The sequence below is a fragment of the Ostrea edulis genome, chromosome 6 (assembly GCF_947568905.1).
Source record: "Ostrea edulis chromosome 6, xbOstEdul1.1, whole genome shotgun sequence".
Taxonomy (NCBI): domain Eukaryota; kingdom Metazoa; phylum Mollusca; class Bivalvia; order Ostreida; family Ostreidae; genus Ostrea; species Ostrea edulis.
The window spans coordinates 44,837,547-44,856,196 of NC_079169.1; the positions used below are offsets into that span (position 1 = coordinate 44,837,547).

At 33.8% G+C, this 18,650-nt stretch overlaps 1 protein-coding gene across 1 annotated transcript in view; it reads right to left on the reverse strand.

Annotated features, from left to right (window-relative positions):
- Window positions 1-416: 416 nt before the first annotated feature.
- The window catches only part of LOC125683894 (exostosin-1a-like), a 39,504-nt gene continuing 21,270 nt past the window's right edge, over window positions 417-18,650 (reverse strand). Inside the window, exons 4-9 of the mRNA XM_048925421.2 lie at window positions 13,887-14,006; window positions 11,990-12,241; window positions 8,195-8,293; window positions 7,167-7,256; window positions 6,901-7,061; window positions 417-4,206 (exon numbers count right to left, since the gene is read on the reverse strand). Of these exons, the coding sequence (XP_048781378.2) occupies window positions 3,849-4,206; window positions 6,901-7,061; window positions 7,167-7,256; window positions 8,195-8,293; window positions 11,990-12,241; window positions 13,887-14,006 (1,080 nt within the window). The 3' untranslated portion in view covers window positions 417-3,848. The remainder of the gene's footprint in view (window positions 4,207-6,900; window positions 7,062-7,166; window positions 7,257-8,194; window positions 8,294-11,989; window positions 12,242-13,886; window positions 14,007-18,650) is intronic.

Consider the following 18,650-nt stretch of genomic DNA (forward strand, 5'->3'; position numbering starts at 1 on the left):
AAGCAATATTTTCGCCTTTAATCTGCGATATGTAAAGAAAGACTCGAGTATTTTTATGTATACAAACAAACCAGTGAAATATTAATTTTGTAATATAAAGCATCTTAATTTTGCAGTCGCAAATTTTTATTTTAGATGACACATTTTACCCAAAGTATACTTGAAATGTGATAGATATAATAAACTTAGATCGATATCCATTTCTTTTGAAAAATTTGTTAACAATAACATACCGCAATCAAATAATAAACTCTCTAAAATGAGGTCCTTTTACCTTAATTTTATGTGAACTCTTTTAAACACATTAGACAGTAGATTTTGATAATTAAATGTGAAAAACAAAATTTGGAGGAATTCGCGAGTCAGTCCCTTTAAACTCAGCTTCCTAATTTTCTTTCAATAAATACAAAGTCAACTTTATTCATACAAAATGTGATTTATTCAAAATATAGTGATAACAAAATCTACACAGTAGAATTTCTTTTAAAACATGAAATGTTAGGACAAGTGGCTCCACAGGCCTAATGCACAATTTTTCCATTTTAAACTCAACAATATAGCCCTGGAATATATAAAGCCTGATGTTCGTCATTTCAAAGATTAATCTCTAACTAAGTGTTCAAAAACCCTTGACTGTTTAGAAATTAGATACAAACAAAATGCCAGACGAAAGTAACTGAAACTGCTAAGCTGGGACAAATCCACATATTCATTGATATGGCGAAACAATACATCCTACTTTGCTTTTCAAAAATAAAAAATCTAGAAATTACATCGAAAACACTAACCGAATTTTCATTTTATTTCATATTTCACTTGTTATTCACTAATCAAATAAAACGACACTGCGAGTCTGTATGCGGCTCAATATATCAATAAGATAATCTCTTCAACACCTCTTCTTGACTACAATAATGATCCTTTGAGACAAAAGAAATGAATGGAAAAAGATGTGTTTGTGAAACACTGATGCCCCCTGATTACTACAAAGTGGAACTGCAAGAGGTAGTTTTTTTTTTTTAAATTTCCAAAAACTAGGTCAATGTCAACAAATCTGGTATTGTTAAAAATGTCTTCTCCTAAAATGCTTAATATAAAAACAGTACCTCTTACGATTTGAAAGACATGGCTTATATTCGAATTTTCTAAAAGTAGGTCCAAGGTAGGTTAAGGTCATCAGGTCAAAGATTTTGGTGTCAATAGAAATGTCTTGACATACACATACCAAATATGAACGATCTACCTGTTATGGTGTAAAAGATATGGCCAAGGTTAAAGTTTTTTGCAACAGACAGACAGGCCAAAAACCATATGCCCCTGAATCTTCTATTAATGGAGCATAAAAATCCCTTGGCAAAATAAAGAATGTATATATAAATAATTCCATCTTGTCTAATTACTCATAGTTTATACATGTAAAATAGATATTCACATGAAAACAGCTCTAAGGTGAATCGCTATAACATTTTAATGGGCATCCAACATTATTAGCACTCTAAACTACAGCAGTCAAAGCTACATCTTTTTATTTAGCAGGTATCTTGTATTGACTGTGTCTGATGTGTTCTACATACAACAAGCAAAATCAAAATGGCTCTGGAAACTAAGAGGCAGATTACGTAGATTTGGCACATAACTATTGTTAAAATGTACAACCTATCAATGACCAATAATAAGCACTGTCAAAAGGATTGATTTCAACGCTATCAATTATTAATGCACACAAGGAAATTTTCATCTCGTATTACAGACATTGACACATTTAGAAAATGTTTTGTCCAGTTCTATATTCACTCACATCCATTTTTATTTTGGGCTACTTTAGAATCATGAGTGAATTCAAATTTGTTAGATACTTGCCCTATTTAGGCAAGCACAAAATCAAAATTTGGTGAAAATTGTCCTGCATTTACAATATTTCAATTTTTGGGAGTTGAAAAATGAACATAGATTTCACAAAGATGAGATAGCATTCATTACAGTTTGATTAATACCCTATTCATTCTGCAGAATTGTACAATCAAATGCATGTAAATGGTCCCTGATATACTTATTCTACTGCAGTACAAACTTCATCCCACAACCCATAGAAGCTAAATGTCACACATTTTTGTTCTGTTTTACATTTTGGTCTGTATAATATCAAATATCTTTGTAAATAAAAGATATATATATATATATATATATATATATTTGACCCAATTTGTTTTGACCTAGGTAGTGAAGGTGCCAAAAATTGTCTAGCACATCTGAAAAAAAAAAAGGGTTTCATGCAAATCTAAATCATTAACCCAAACAAATATACTGGAATACTGTGTTAACATGGAAGCATAAAAAGTACATGTACCCAGTGTTAGGGGGTCCAAGGTATGTAGAATAACACAGTAATGCCCCATACAGACACTAGGTCAGCTGTGAAGTTCACAGTCACATTGATACCAATGGAAGCATCTTACACTGAGGGTACAGAAATTATGTCATCAATCATTTGTGGTCTGTATATAAAACTATTCTATTCGTAACATAAGTTTACAATAAATATGGAAAAGAATATTGTGGTGGTCGATGTATTTCTGTCAGGTGCTATCATTCAGAAACAAAAGAAGAAAAAAAAGAAAGAAAAAAAGAAGCAAAACATGTCCTTCAAGTTTTGTTTTGTGAAGTCTATGGAATACATAAAGCTAATATTTGAAGTGAATTATGCAGCATTATGCTTGTATTGCACATATGATATAAACACAATGATATCAAAAAATATTCAGTACACCAATATATTTCAAACACAACACATCCTTTCTCTTTCTTTGTTGCGTTTCAATTGAAGCATTCTAGCTATTGTCTAAAAGATGAGTGAAGGCCCCATGAAGATGCTCAAAACTACTATAAAATTTGGATAATGGGAAAATAAGAAAATGACCATATCATTGGGGGTGATGATCGTGACGATAGAAATTTTATCTGAGATCATTTACAGTTTGATAAAAACTGTTCATAAAACTCAATACATTACAACCCAAAGGAAAATACTTTCTCCTGTGATATCCATTTAAGCACATTCAAACTTCATCTGCTGCAATTAAAGCATCATTTGAACCTTAAATCACTGTCGCTTCTCTTGCTGACATCAGATTATCCATAGGATTCCACTGATACAAAAAGACTAACAAATGGAACAGTGACAGATCTGTATAATATAGCATTCTGACACCATTAACAACAGTGACAGATCTGTATAATATAGCATTCTGACACCATTAACAACAGTGACAGATCTGTATAATATAGCATTCTGACACCATTAACAACAGTGACAGATCCGTATAATATAGCATTCTGACACCATTAACAACAGTGACAGATCTGTATAATATAGTATTCTGACACCATTAACAACAGTGACAGATCTGTATAATATAGCATTCTGACACCATTAACAACAGTGACAGATCTGTATAATATAGCATTCTGACACCACTAATTGCAGTTCTCTTCATACTCATCCTGTTTATGAATGCAATCAAATAAATAAATGCATGTCCAGTAAATTTTTCTAAAGACCTAAGACAAATAAAAATAGTACAAATATTTTTTCAACGGTATTCATGAATTCAATATCCATACTGCCATAAATTAAACCATAAAAGGTATGTTTATAAATACACTCGGTATCACAATCAAACGAGATACAACATATACATACATCACCATATGCAATTTTAAAATAATTACTTGAAAATAATTAAAAACCGTATTTCACAAATTTGACAATGATTAAAAAATTGTTGTCATAAATCTTTTACACAAAGAAGATACAATACTTATTAGAATTTCTAGGGCGATACTTATTGTCATATAACTTCTAGTTGGTGGTACTTTTTCCTCAAGTTGGAAACTGGATCTTTCCATAACACGGGGTCCATTCTTGACTTGGAGCGTACTAGAGGCATGTACCCAAATATCTGGGCCAACGTTGCAACACACGATTGTCGTTGTTTGAAGCGGACTTGACTGTTGGACCAGCTGGTAACAGCTTTGCTTGGCAGCATTGTTTCCTTGGCAACCTTACGGTGAGTGACTTTGATTGGTGGTAGCTTTGTGATATCACTGACAATGAAGTTCATTAGAATATCCTCACAATTCTGTAGTTGTTCCACCACTTGTAAGGCAGCAGGACGCAAGGTGTTGGTGTACAGGAAATTATAATATCTGGACAAAAATAAAAAATTCACATCTACTCTAACTTGATGTAAAGATAACAAGAGACCTATGGGTCACATTACTTACCTGAGAAGTTATTTTCAACAACGCATAATACAAATCCCAATAATGGTCCTGCTCTGACCTTAGAAGTCATGGTGAGAAACAAGAGGCCCATGAGCCACATTACTCACTTGAGTCACTTAGGTGCTGCCATTGTTAAGCTGTTGTGATTTTAAAAGATTTATTTTTCAAAATTTATTCCCAAAAGGAAAACTTTTGACCCCATCCTAGCCCCAAAGGGTCAAGACAAAACTGAACATGAATTCCCACAACATGGTGATGCCTCAAAACATGACCTTGCTTTTCTGGAGGTCAAAGATCATGGTATGAAATTAAAGGTCTTGCCATAAAATATTGATATACAAAATATGAAAGCTCTACCATAAATAGATCAGGAGACATTGAATAGGCAAGATATTTTATAATTTAGGTCAAACTCCATGCACAAAGTCAAACACCATGGTATCACAAGGTCTTAAAATGAAAAGTTTTAACAAAAGAAATATAACTCATTTAGAATTGACAACAAAAATTTTGACTTTAAAGCATCTTAATTTTGTACAATCACAAATTTAACTTTCAAATGACACATTTTACTTAAAGTATACTTAAAATGTGATATATATACTAAACTTAAGATCGATATCCATTTATTTTAAAAACTTCGTAAACACAATCTTTGTTTTCAAAACAAATAATAAATTCTCTATAATGAGTTTCTGTCATGATAAATAACCTTATTTTTTTTTTTTGGCGAAACCCTTTAGACGTATTAGATTGTAGATTTGATCATTTAAAATGAACAAACAAAATTTGGGGAAAATTGTGAATCAGTCCCTTTAACACACTGTCCGGCATTTTTCACTCCTAGTCCTATTGAGACATCACCAGTTATAGATATAGATGAAGTACCACACATTTAGACCTCAGAGCTCAGGGCCAGAGCAGTGAAGGCCCACACATTTAGACCTCAGGGCCATAGCAGTGAAGGCCCACACATTTAGACCTCAGAGCTCAGGGCCAGAGCAGTGAAGGCCCAAACATTTAGACCTCAGGGCCATAGCAGTGAAGGCCCACACATTTAGACCTCAGAGCTCAGGGCCATAGCAGTGAAGGCTCTTTAATGTGCCAATACCTGTTGTCAGTGCTCGAGCTGGGCTTCGCCATTTTCGCCAATGGCGAATTTTTTTCAAAAATGGCGAAAAAAAATTGAAAGTGGCGAAAATCCCTTTTTGCAATAAATTGTATTTTAAATCCTTTGTCAGTGAAGCATTATCGCCTGTTTGTTTATGCAGTCAAAATCTGTTTATTCAGTCAACGCGTGCGACTGGAAATCTCGCGTCGCTCCAGTGCACACAGCCTCAGGTAATTTATGGCTGCAAAAAAGTCGGTGATTATGTAATAAAGTACATCGGACAGCTGTTTACCCTGCTGTGGTCAATTGTTTAACATTTAAAGTCTTATTCATTATCGTGTTATCATCTCCACATTAATGTCGATTCTTAACCAGAGAACCGACCGGTAATTAAATTGGCCGTATTATTGTGTATAATGTATATATCAATACATCAATTGTTTGTTTTTGCGGCCAAACTCGTTGATTACAAGATTTTGATGTGTTTGATTTTAGTTCGAATATTTCATAAACAATGCGGTCGGTCACCATTGATATGGACATAGCAATTTTAATAAATGATTTTCTTTGAAGTTCGGTGCGCAACAGTATAAAAATGCTAATCTCATAAGACTATGCACCCCATTCTATTTTGACACTAAACTTGTAGCTTCTGACCCTAGTCAGTCTAAAATTAAAAAAATATTTATGTTTGGCTTTACAGTCAACCCCACCTGCTCAAACATCTGATTCTGTCCAAATTGCAAAATCTTCCATACAAAAACGGAAATTTAATAGGGAATGGTTGAGATACGACTCTAAATTGGGCTTGATGTTTTGTGACATCTGCATTTCGGGCAATGTACACAATGTTTTCACTGAGGGGTGTAGCATCATGAAGTTTATATTTATATGATTTATTATCTGAATTTTGATTTCCATAATAGAATTCATCAAACAAATCAACTTCTTATTATTTCAGAAAGAAGTGTTTAGGTATGGTAGCTGGATATGATTAAGTAACGTAACTGATTCAAAATGCTAAAATAAGTGTAATGAATAAAATAATATATAATATTATGGAAATAACTGTAAAGCATGTGCTTATTTGTGTCACGCCGCTCACCGAAAAAGTGGCGAAAGGGAATTCTGGTCCAGTGGGAGCACTGCCTGTTGTGACATGGGACCTCCATTTTTGAGGTCATATACAAAGATGACCATTCTTGGTAGCCCTTAGTTAAGAGTGCCAACTTTAAACAACTCAGACAATGTGCCTTATTGAGACTTGCTATGTTTATTTCTCTTTCATCCTGTGTATCTTCTCTCTAACAAACTTTTTATAATGTCAGGACATAGTTTTAGAACACAGTATCAGAGAGCAGTCAGCAAACATTTGTAAAACAACTTAACATAGAGACTTGAACTAGACTACGCCTTATTCAAAGACAGAATATGAAGTAGCCATAACTGCATTTAAACTGATAACATTTTGATTACAAGGTTTACACACACAAACCCTTAATTACCTATTATAAATAGCACCACTTGTCAGAATGATGGAGTACTCATTCAACCACTTCGATGTGTAACTCCAGGCATTCTTAGCCTCATCCCAATAATGGTTCCTCGCAGGATATCCCACAATCCTCTCAGGAAATTCTTTCCACACTTTAAAGGCAAAATTTATCTACAAAAAATGGATGTATTTGTCTATTTCATATCCATTGTACGAATGTATTCCTTGATTACTAATGGACAATCCATATCAGTAACTGAAAAGTCATAGTCTCACCTCATCTGTTGTAAGGAGAGAATCCTCATCTAAACTGAACACAGCATCTGTCTCAATCTCCTCATACGGATAAAATCGAGAGCTGACAGACTGCAAATACACGAATAAAATCGAGAACTGACAGACTGTAAATATACAGATAAAATCAAGAACTGACAGACTGCAAATATATGGATAACATACAGAACTGACAGACTGTAAATATACAGATAAAATCCAGAACTGACAGACTGTAAATATATGGATAAAATACAGAACTGACAGACTATAAATATACAGATAAAATCAAGAACTGACAGACTGTAAATATATGGATAACATACAGAACTGACAGACTGTAAATATACAGATAAAATCAAGAACTGACAGACTGTAAATATATGGATAACATACAGAACTGACAGACTGTAAATATATGGATAAAATCAAGAACTGACAGATTGCAAATATATGACAACCTGGCCAATCTAACTGATTTTCAATGCAACTACATTTTTGCAACCTGCTAACCCCATCCCCCATACATTACATATCAAATGTATTTAACATTCACATTTTAATTCAATTAATACCAATGTTTTTGCCTTTAATATCTTTACAAATTGTAATAATAGCCATTTTCTCATAAATGCATTGCAGTAAACAATGTGTACATGAAATATGTCTATTTTAACGGATGGGAATTATGACAGAAATGAAAGCAGAATGTAAATATAAGAAACAAACTTTATTTTTGAAAACACACGAGGGTATGAACCGCAACACATCACCCCAGCATAACTTTCTAACGTGCTTCAAGAAGTATGCCAGCGTGAAGCATTGCATTGCAGTTCATACCCTCATATATTTTCAAAAATGAAGTTTATTTCTTAAATAACCTTGCCAGTGTATATCTATATTCATGTGGTAAAAAATACAAGAGGCATACACTCCATATGAGGACTCAAGCTACTAACTTTGAAAATACGCAGTAGCCATAGAATTTATATAGATGAGAATATAAATCTTCCACGGTGTGTGTGCTTTACCTTCTGGACTTTAGTTTTGACTAGTATAAGAATACCCAGGTCTGCTGGCCACTGGTACGATGGGGGAGGTGGGCTGTCACAGTTCCAGATGACCAAAATCTGTAAAACAATGTCCATAACTTACACCAATTTCAAATATCATAATGCAGAAATGTCACATTCAACAAGGGAGGCAACTGTGTCACTCAATTAAAAAGATCTTGCAAGAAACACTAGAAAATGGTGGTTGTTTCAATTTTGACCCTGCTATTACTACTTCAGTTAATAACAAGATACAAAAGTACACAGTCAACATGCTAAGGAAATGACATATAATGAGACTTAAATAGCATTGAACAAGTCTGATACAATGACATTGGCCAGTTTTCCCCAATTCCAGCTGCAAAATTAGTGAGAACAAATTACTTTTCCTTCAATTTAAATGGAATGTTCCTTCGGCAAAAGAAGAAATAAATGGATTTCAATCTCCCATGGTGACTTAATTGATGGCAAATTACTATGGTCAAGTAAAGTACAGCCCTATTGAGTCTTCTCTGTACATGTCTTTATAGGTCTCACAAGAATTTATTTCCTCACAGTTGTGTCTCTCATTCTATCCTTCCTTTTTATGATGGAAGAGGATAATTAGGGATCTTATTTTATAGCTGTTTCTTTACTTCCACATGCTCAATTGACTAACAATTAACAGTTCAGAAAAAAGAACGACTGGTTGATCGCTGAAGTTCATGTGTACAGCAATATTAGTCTTGCTCATTTCTTTTTGTTCTTTCCCATGTTTTTGATAACATTTCACATGATGTATGATCAGAAAAAAAATGAGTATTCTAGTTTAAAAGCATGTAGACTTAATTACAATTACAACAACGTCATTAATGTTGAGCAACTGCATGCAAAATAACAGACTATATAATACTCTAAAACAGCAACAACAACAAAAAAAGAAGAAAAAGAAAAAAAAGAGGCCCATGGGCCACATCGCTCACCTTGGTCCAATTATTTAAACATTTTCCGTATATATTCACATGTGAAACTTTGATCCCTATTGTGGCCCCAACCTTCTTCCGGGGGCCATGATTTTTACAAACTTGAATCTGCACTATGTCAGGAAGCTTTCGTGCAAATGTAACCTTCTTTGGCCTAATGGTTCTTGAGAAGATTTTTAAAGAGTTTCCCTGTATATTTGTATGTAAAGACTTTGATCCCCCATTGTGGCCCCATCCTACCCCCAGAGGCCATGATTTTATCAAACTTTAATCTGCACTATGTCAGAAAGCATTCATGTAAATTTCAGCTCTTCTGGCCCAGTGGTTCTTGAGAAGATTTTTAAATGACCCCACCCTATTTTTGCATTTTTGAAGGGGGCATGGCCCTTCATTTGAACAAACTTGAAAGCCCTTCACCCAAGTATTCTTTTGGCTAAGTTTGGTTATAATTGGCCCAGTGGTTCTGGAGAAGAAGTCGAAAATGTAAAAAGTTTACAGACAGATAGATGATGGACAACATGCGATCAGAAAAGCTCACTTGAGTTTTCAGCTCAGGTGAGCTAAAAATGATCATATCTGTGTTGTTTGTTGACTTTTAAGCAAACACTTAGTATGATCAAGATAACTTGCTTTTATATCACGAGCTTGCTTTCTCAGCAATCATAAACCCATTCCGTGCATTTACTTTCAATATTACACATCATTCTACTTCCGATTATGTGGCCTATCAAATGGTTGAGCAATCATAGCTCAGAAAAAGAGAGAGTTGAAAACGTGAATACAGATGCTTGTTAACATGATTGCATATAAAAATATATTTATAGAATTAATATAACCATTCACTTCGGTGGCGGTAGAGCCAATTTTCATCAGTTTTATGAAAAATAGATGTAATAGATCACAAAAATGTTGGCCTGGTTTATATTGTGTAGTTTGAAGGAAATTTAATGCAAGACTGAGTGAGTGAACGACTACATCACAGGATACTCAACTTAGCTGTATCAAGTTTTCCATGGGGGCATCTACTTTTAATAATTTTTGAAGCTATTTTGAAGATATATCAATGGTGCTAAAATGGGCAAAATTTATGCTTATTGGCGCATATGCATACCGGTATTAGTAAAACGAGTACTTAAGCGAAAATGGTCATATTTGTTCAATAAATACTTTTTGTAAACTTTTTGTACAAACTACAACAAAATTTATAAGAAATATAGAGAACTGTGAAATGCAAGTTAATGTTTTGAACTGTCACAGTTTGAAAATAAAAGAAGTTGAAATAAAATATCAGGTTTTTTTTTAAATTCTGTCTGAATTTATTTTAACTTGTCTGGTAGATTTTCTAAATTATCTCTAATCTACAGGACATAATGTCTGGTAGTTTTATACACTCTTTCGTTAACTCTGCTGAAAAGCTAAATGCATTATAAGTCTTAAATGACCTATATGTCTTAAAATGCTTGGATATTTTGATGTACATATACTTTAACTGCTACTGTTAAACATTCCTCTAGGAAATCTTTGGATCTCCTTATACTGTAGGCCCATTCATTCCTAGGAATCAAAATTCAAATAAATATGTACTTATAGATCCTAGAATATTTTATAACTTTGCAACTGATGTGAAGTTTTTTTTTCATTTCTATACATATAAACCTTTATTGCATTCTTGTTGTGGGCCATCATCTGCCTAAGGGAAAGGGGAGAGAGGCATGGTTTACACAAAATCCAATCTTTGTTACATAAAGTGCATGCATATTACTTACTTAATAAAATTGTGGCCTTGTTGTTTATTGCAAAATCTTTAAACAATCTGATTAAAATCAGCTCTTCGATCCGCTCCTCTTTTTTTCTTAATGAAGCAACATTCAATGAAAAAAGAGGAGCTGATTTGAATCACATTAAGATTCACTTTAAGGTTTTTTTGTTGCATATAATCTTTAGTAATCTTAAACTGATTAAACAAACTGACTGTACTTTTTTCTGAAATGAATGCTTGTCTATTGTTTGTTTGACAAATTGTAGCCTTGTTACATCTCATTGTAGATTTTTAGAGACTTTCTTCTCATGAAGTCCTTTGTAAAACTTTTAACCCCTTGTGTGGCCCCATTCTGAACAAACATGCATCTACACTATTTAAGGAAACTATCTAAAGTTTTGTCATTTTCAACCCATGTGAAGATTTTCAAATGACCCACCCTATTTTCAAAACAATGCATACTTATCTCACCTTGGGAAGAATTACGACCCTTAAATTCATCTGAACAAATTTGAATCTCCTTGACTAAACAATACATTATATCAAGTTTGGTTGAAATTGGTTCTGGAGAGGGAGTGAAAAATATGTGAAAATTACAGATGGAAAAACCCAGATAACAAACAGACCAAGAGACAAGGAACAAATTTTGACTTGATCAGAAAATCTCAGTCACAGAGCCTTCAGCACGGAGCTAAATATACATTGGGGTAAAACCTGGTGATCAATTCCTTTGTGTATACTGCAGAATCGTTATCGTCGTGAGGGCTCAATGTTCGTAGATATCGTGGATATACCGTTTACCCATGAATTTAGGTCCCCACGAACCAGTGATTCTTTGCAATATCTGCTACAGTAATATGATTTATATTTTCCAAATGACATTAACCCTTGAAATTCCATCCCCACGAACTAATGAATATTTGGCCACCCGCGAACACTGGCCCGCTCGAACCTTAATGATTCCACAGTACCAACCATCCATTTATGGTAATATTACATTTTACATTACATACCAAGCAGTTTCACTTTCCTATTTTCTGTTTATTATTTTACCTTTTGTACATATGTAGATTTGGCCACTGTCCGGATCAACCGGAACAGTGGTGCAGATGACAAGAGCACCGGGGAAGTGGCGTAAACAACTGCCGTAAACTGGTTTTTGGACTTGTACCCATACTGCTTGTAAAATGAGGGATATGAATGAAGCACATCAGAGTATTCAGGAAGAAGGCTTAAAGCACCAGGGAAATTGTTCCACTGAACAGAATTCCGAGAAAAGTAGCTTTTCACTCGGTCTTTCACAATCTACAAATATAAACAAAACATACTAGTAAAATGCTACGAGTTTTTTCACTCTCCTCTGATTAGCCCTTTAACCCTGGATTTAACAATATGTGTTTCAAGATAATTTCTTTTCTTCAGTGGTGTTGATGATAAGCATTAACCTCAGAGAATGGATGTCAAGCAGACTGATAAGTTTTAAAATAAGTGTTAATATTTGGAAATATCTATCACAATTAAATATCAATTTCATATTGAAGAAAATCTTTATTTTACTGAGATGTTATGTTCATGCAATATGGAAGTTTCGGGATGTGCCAGAACGACCGATTAGACTTGACGTTTATATATCGCGGTCACGTGATAGTAAGCAATTGTAGGGCAAAGTTGACATCAACGCAACTGGTGTTTCGCTAATAGACGGTCCGTAAAGAGCTATGCACAGTCTCACGATGATGATCCAAGTCACTATTGGTGCTTAGTACCTGGGTGTAAATGAAATGGAAGGGAAAAGGCGCATTTAGACGCATATCCTTGGATGGAAGTTGTGAACTTTTCCCAAGATATTCCTTAGATTTGTTTTCCTCACCAATACACCTAATTTAATCAAATGCATTTTCTTACAAATGGTTGTAGTGGTTTCTTTCTTTGAAAAATAGCATTTTAATACAGTAAAATGATAGCATTTGAAGAATTTCATGCTTGTTTACTTAGTTGTTATTGTAATCTGGAAGTGACATGCCCTACAAGTTACGTTCAATGCGCGAAAAAAGTCAGAGTGGATTCGTATCTCGAAAGTCCCGTATTAAAATAAATCTCTCTCTTTCTCAATATTTCAGTACACACACTAATTCAACTTTATTGTATAATTCGAATCATTGTTGTCAATTATTCACTAAATAGGGCAGGAAATTTTCAGTTTGAGATAGCCCCTTTATAGCTTACCATTTTAAATTCCCATGGCTCAACAATCCAATCAGACTAGCTAGTCAAACAAGAAAGATTTATTATACAAATGATAAACTATAATCTAAAATCTAGCAAGAATTTTATTTTTAATTCATGACTTTATCTTACTCTAATCCCTTATCTGACTTGTTAACATTATTTGTAATACTATATACCTCCACACAAAAACATATGGAGAAAAAACCTCTATGTTGCTCAAAATTTACACAGCAGGTGATTTGAAAGAGATAACAAATATCAATTCTATAGCTTTTAAATTAGCATTTGGGAAAGCCAAGGTGTTCCACAGCCTGTGTAAGTCAATGTGGGGTTGTTACTGCTGCCAAATACAACATGACCTTAAATGTCACATAATACGCCTCTAATCATCCAGACTGGAAACCCGAGAGACAGGACATATTTACTATTTCTGGATGACTGTCTGGTATTTCATTAACAGATCATGAATGTAATACTGAAATGACACTAAATGGCCAATCATGCCTCATTTATTAACTGACAAACCCTTCTAAATGATTTTTTATAGAATTACTTAAAATTTCTGCTAGGAGGTGGCCATTGTGTGCGAGTTTTTTTCCCCCTAGATCAAAGCTGAATTAATGCTTGCATGCTTGCAAGCAGTCTGCCGTATGGAGTTTATAAAGATTATAGAAGCAATCATAGTCCAAACTTCACACAATGTTGTACACACTTGCCATACCTCAAGAACAGTATTGATGATCTTGTCCATAGAGGAGAAGTACGCCTCCCACAGGAACTGTGTCTGCTGCCGCATGGCAAAGATGGTGGGCTGTGACAGGCGGTGGACCAAGGAGGGGACCTGTATAAAAAGGAACATATTCAACTTCAAACACACACTCAAAGTATTTTGAATTTTTAAAATAAAAATTTAGTTCTTGCAATATTTTCTAATGCATATCACTCATGACAAAGTTACTTTCCATTTAAAATCTAATGTCTTGCAAAACTTTCTATTTACAGTAGGCCTATGTCCTCCTAAGTTAAGTGTCAGCAAAATAATCTTAATCATTAGTTTAAAAAGTACAAATGACTTGGGTGAAATTATATTTTCATCTTTAAAGAACAATGTATATATTATAGTTCCTTCATCTTCAAATCTGACCGAACAAAGCAAAGTACAATCACTTAAAACAAAGAGATACTATCCTCCAAGCTTCATACTAAATGTACTTCAACATTCCTTAGTACTCCTTCGAACATCAAACTTATCATGAAAGAGTGGACCCTAATTATCAAGAGCATGCAACTTTGAATCTCAGGTTACAATCAAAGTACACAGTATTTGCCCTATAATGACATATAATTTAAGAAGCAACAAGATGTGTTTGTGATGCCCCTGTATGGCAGCAAAATAATTCTGGTACCCAAAGAAAGCTCTTGTCACAAGGAATACACATGTGAAATATGAAAACCCTATCACCAACCATTCAAAAGTTATGACCAAGGTTAAAGTTTTTCAAATGTATGTCAAACTCAAAAGTCACAGTCATGATGGCAAAGTTTGGTACCAAAAGAAAGGTCTTGTCACAAGGAATACGCATGTGAAATATGAAGCCCTAGTAGCACAAATCGTTCAAAAGTTATGGCTATACTTAAAGTTTCTGTTGACAGACTAACAGACAAACAAAAAACTATATACCCCTGAATCTCTGATTACAGGAACATTTAATAAGTTGTCAGGTCATTGTGTTGCTAACACATTCAGAGAAAGTTCGATTACCTTTATTTTGTTTTTGTACATAAAAATACCAAAAAAGCCATATTCATATGTTTATATTTATATATTCATTCATAGTTACTGAGATGTATAATTTTGAGAGCTCATTCAATGGACCCACAGCTTTCTTTGTGGTTGTGTGAAGTGTTAAGCAGATCAAAAGCAACCCATGAGTCTTAAAGAAACTGCATTTCTGAGTAATGTGCATATACTGGGCATGCCTATAATACTTTATTGTATAAAATCTACTGAAAAATCACCAAAGCTGAATATTCTATACAAGCACAACCACTCGACCTCCATTAGTATTTTAAAAACTATCCTGAATTCAAACAGTATGGTTAATACAAAAGGAGTCAATTAATTTAAGAGAACCCCCACTAACATGATTGCATAGTACTTCAATTTCATCCAAACCAACTGATCATTTAGTGAAAACTAAGTACAAGTATTCCTATTACAGCTATTACTCTGTAGAATCACACATACACAGTAGCTTCTGACCACTACTGACCTTCTCTACTGTCTCCTTCACATAATGAAAGACTCATAATAAGTATGGATTTCATAAGCACATTACTGAGTAGTTTGTTACAATATGCTGTCTCTCTAGTCCATGAATCAAATCATTGTGAAATCATCTAATAAAGAGCAAAACAATTATCTAAAAAAAAAGTACAAAAAGAAATTTCCACAGGACCAAGTGACTCATATCCTTACTTATCCATGATTCACAAGTTAGTTTTATTCATAAATATAATAACTTATACAAATGCACGGATTTCCTCTTTTGTTTTTCCATCTGTATATACAACAAAGACCTCAATAAATATCACTGGTTATCTGTTTTTCAAATTCTAATGTAAGTAATTTTATTTATGATTCACCCTATTCAAAACTTGTTCCTAACTAATCCTTATTCAAGCCAACTTAGCCATGAATGTCCATGGTGTAAACAAACTGGAATCTGCACCATATGACAAACGACATTACATAAGTTTTGTTGTCTCTGTGTAAAACATTTCCCAGACAACACCATGTGCTCACTAATTCATAAATCATCTCCCCTTGTCATAGAAATCCCTTTTGTTAAGAACACTGGCAAATTCAGTATATCTATCAAGTGTTAATATTACACAGGAGACAGCAGTGGAAACTATCAGTTTGTGATATAGATAATTTGTAAAAAATTATCTAAATCTGTGTGTTAGCAGTGACTGCTTTGGAAATCACAGACTGCTGGATTTAAACGCAAGTTAAATTTTACTGTAGCTATAGCTGGTTGTATACATGCAGGCTCAAGATAAAATGGTACTTTGATTGAGGGACCTTTAAGTAACCCATCAGACAGAGTAAACAGCTCTGTAATCTTCCAGACGTTTGTATTCCGGTGCAGAAATGCAAAGGTTTGGAACACAATGATATATTTGTTAAGTTGCAGAAAATATGCTATCCCTGTGTGATTTGAAAATTTGAACAGTGTGGAAAAATAATACTTTACTACTGTAATTATGTTGATTTCTTATGTGGACTTTGTTGTCAAGGTGATTTTCACATCAAATTATCATTTATAAAAATGTCAAATTAGACCCATTTACCTTTACTCAAGGATGTAAAATTAAATTTACACTGCAATATGGAGAATTGTTAAAGGAATCAAATAAACCGCTCATTGATTGCCCAAGAAAATTGGATTTCTCTAGCAGTTTCTTTTGCACCTAAATGAAGTACTTAATAACAGTCACTCATTTTAATTAGCAAAATTCTCTCTATAAATCTTCATTTAAGCAATAAAAGTTGGAAAAAGAAATCAATACTTCCTTTGGTTAAAAAATAAGAGAGAAATGTGTTGATTAACTCCTTGAAGTGTTAACATTCCGAATGTCTGGACAAATGTGGCTTGTTGAAATGAACGGAACACTTGACTCTGATGAATTAAGCCACCCTATAAAAAGTCGATACTGCTGGGTTTTTTTCTTCAGTACACACATAATATATATATATATATATATACATACACACACACACACACAAGAGGCCCATGGGCCTAGAATCGCTCTTCTGATACATTGTAGAACAGGCAAAAATTCTCACTAACCAAGATTCATCAATTAACAAAGTTTGATGATGTTAAGTCAAATCGTACCTGAAAATTTAAATGTAACTGTCCAAAAGTAGGTCACGGTGACCTACTTTTGGTCGACACACTGAAGACTCAAGATGCATCAATTGACAAGTCAAATAGTATTCAAATATAGCCATCAAATTCCAAAAGAAGGCCATAGTGACCTACTTTTTGGTCGACACACTCCAAAGACTCAAGATGCATCAACTGACAAAGTTTGATGATCTTAGCTTTCATAGTGTCCAAAATATGCATCTAAAATTGAAAATGTGAAATTTGAATGTCTGCAAAATTCAAAAAGTAGGTCACTGTGACCTACTTTTTTTTTTTTTTTTTTATAAATATGTTTTGAGGCCTCTAGATGCATCAACTTACAAGGTTTGATGATTCTAAACCTCTCGGTATCTGAAATAACAACCTAAAATGTATTCATAAATGATTAGCCATAAAATTCAGAAAGTAGGTCATGGTGACATACTTTTTACATGACGCACTTCAAGGTCCCATGATCCATCAACTGACAACTTTTGATGATCATAGGCTCAAAAGTGTCCAAGATATGTATCAAAATCCATTTAATAATAGTTACCTGCAAAATTCAAAAAGTAGGTCACCATGACCTACTTTTGAGACAATATGATACTAGGTCCTAAGATGCATAAAAAAAACTCACAACCTTCCAGTTATAAAAGCAAACTCCTCCACTGAACGACATGGTCTTGTCACAAGGAATACATAGTGCGTGAAATATAAAAGCCCTATCATTAACTATTCAAAAGTGATGGCCAAGGTTAAAGTTTTCAAAAGTCAAACTCCAAGGTTAAGGGGTAAAAACTTTCATTACCTAAAGAAAGTCTTGTCCCAAGAAATACACATGTGAAATCTGAAAGCTGCATCATTTGTGGACAAGGTATTTTAAGTTTTTGTGGACAGACAGTTCAACAACTATATGCCCCCCCCCCCCCCCCCCCAACCGATTATGAGGGCATAAAAAAAATCAAACTAATCCTTTCCCCTATCCTTGGCTACATATACTTTATTTTTAAATATTTTTTAGATATTGAATACCAGAAGTCAATTTTAAGCATCATATCTAATGCGATTTTAGGAATGGGTATACATGAAGGGTTTTAAAATATATATGTATTAGTTTCTTTAGCAGAGAAAATGAGTTCAAAGTGCAACAACCCAATAATCATTGACTCTAAACTGTACACACTTGACATTTACATTTCGTATCGTATATATTTACCAGGAAAAAGCTTAGAGTTGTCGAGTGCTGTCTTTTGATCATCTCTTTTAAAACACTTATCAATCAGATCAACTCTTGCAAAGATCTCTCAGCATGTAATACACCATATACTCTTCACATACTCAGTCAAATTTCAGGTTCAGCACTTCAGTGATCATCTACTCATCAAATCAGAAAGTTACACAGTGTGTATATATCAAATACCAAACTTGATCAGAAAGTTACGCAGTGTGTACATATCAAATACCAAACTTAATCAGAAAGTTACGCAGTGTGTACATATCAAATACCAAACTTAATCAGAAAGTTACGCAGTGTGTACATATCAAATACCAAACTTAATCAGAAA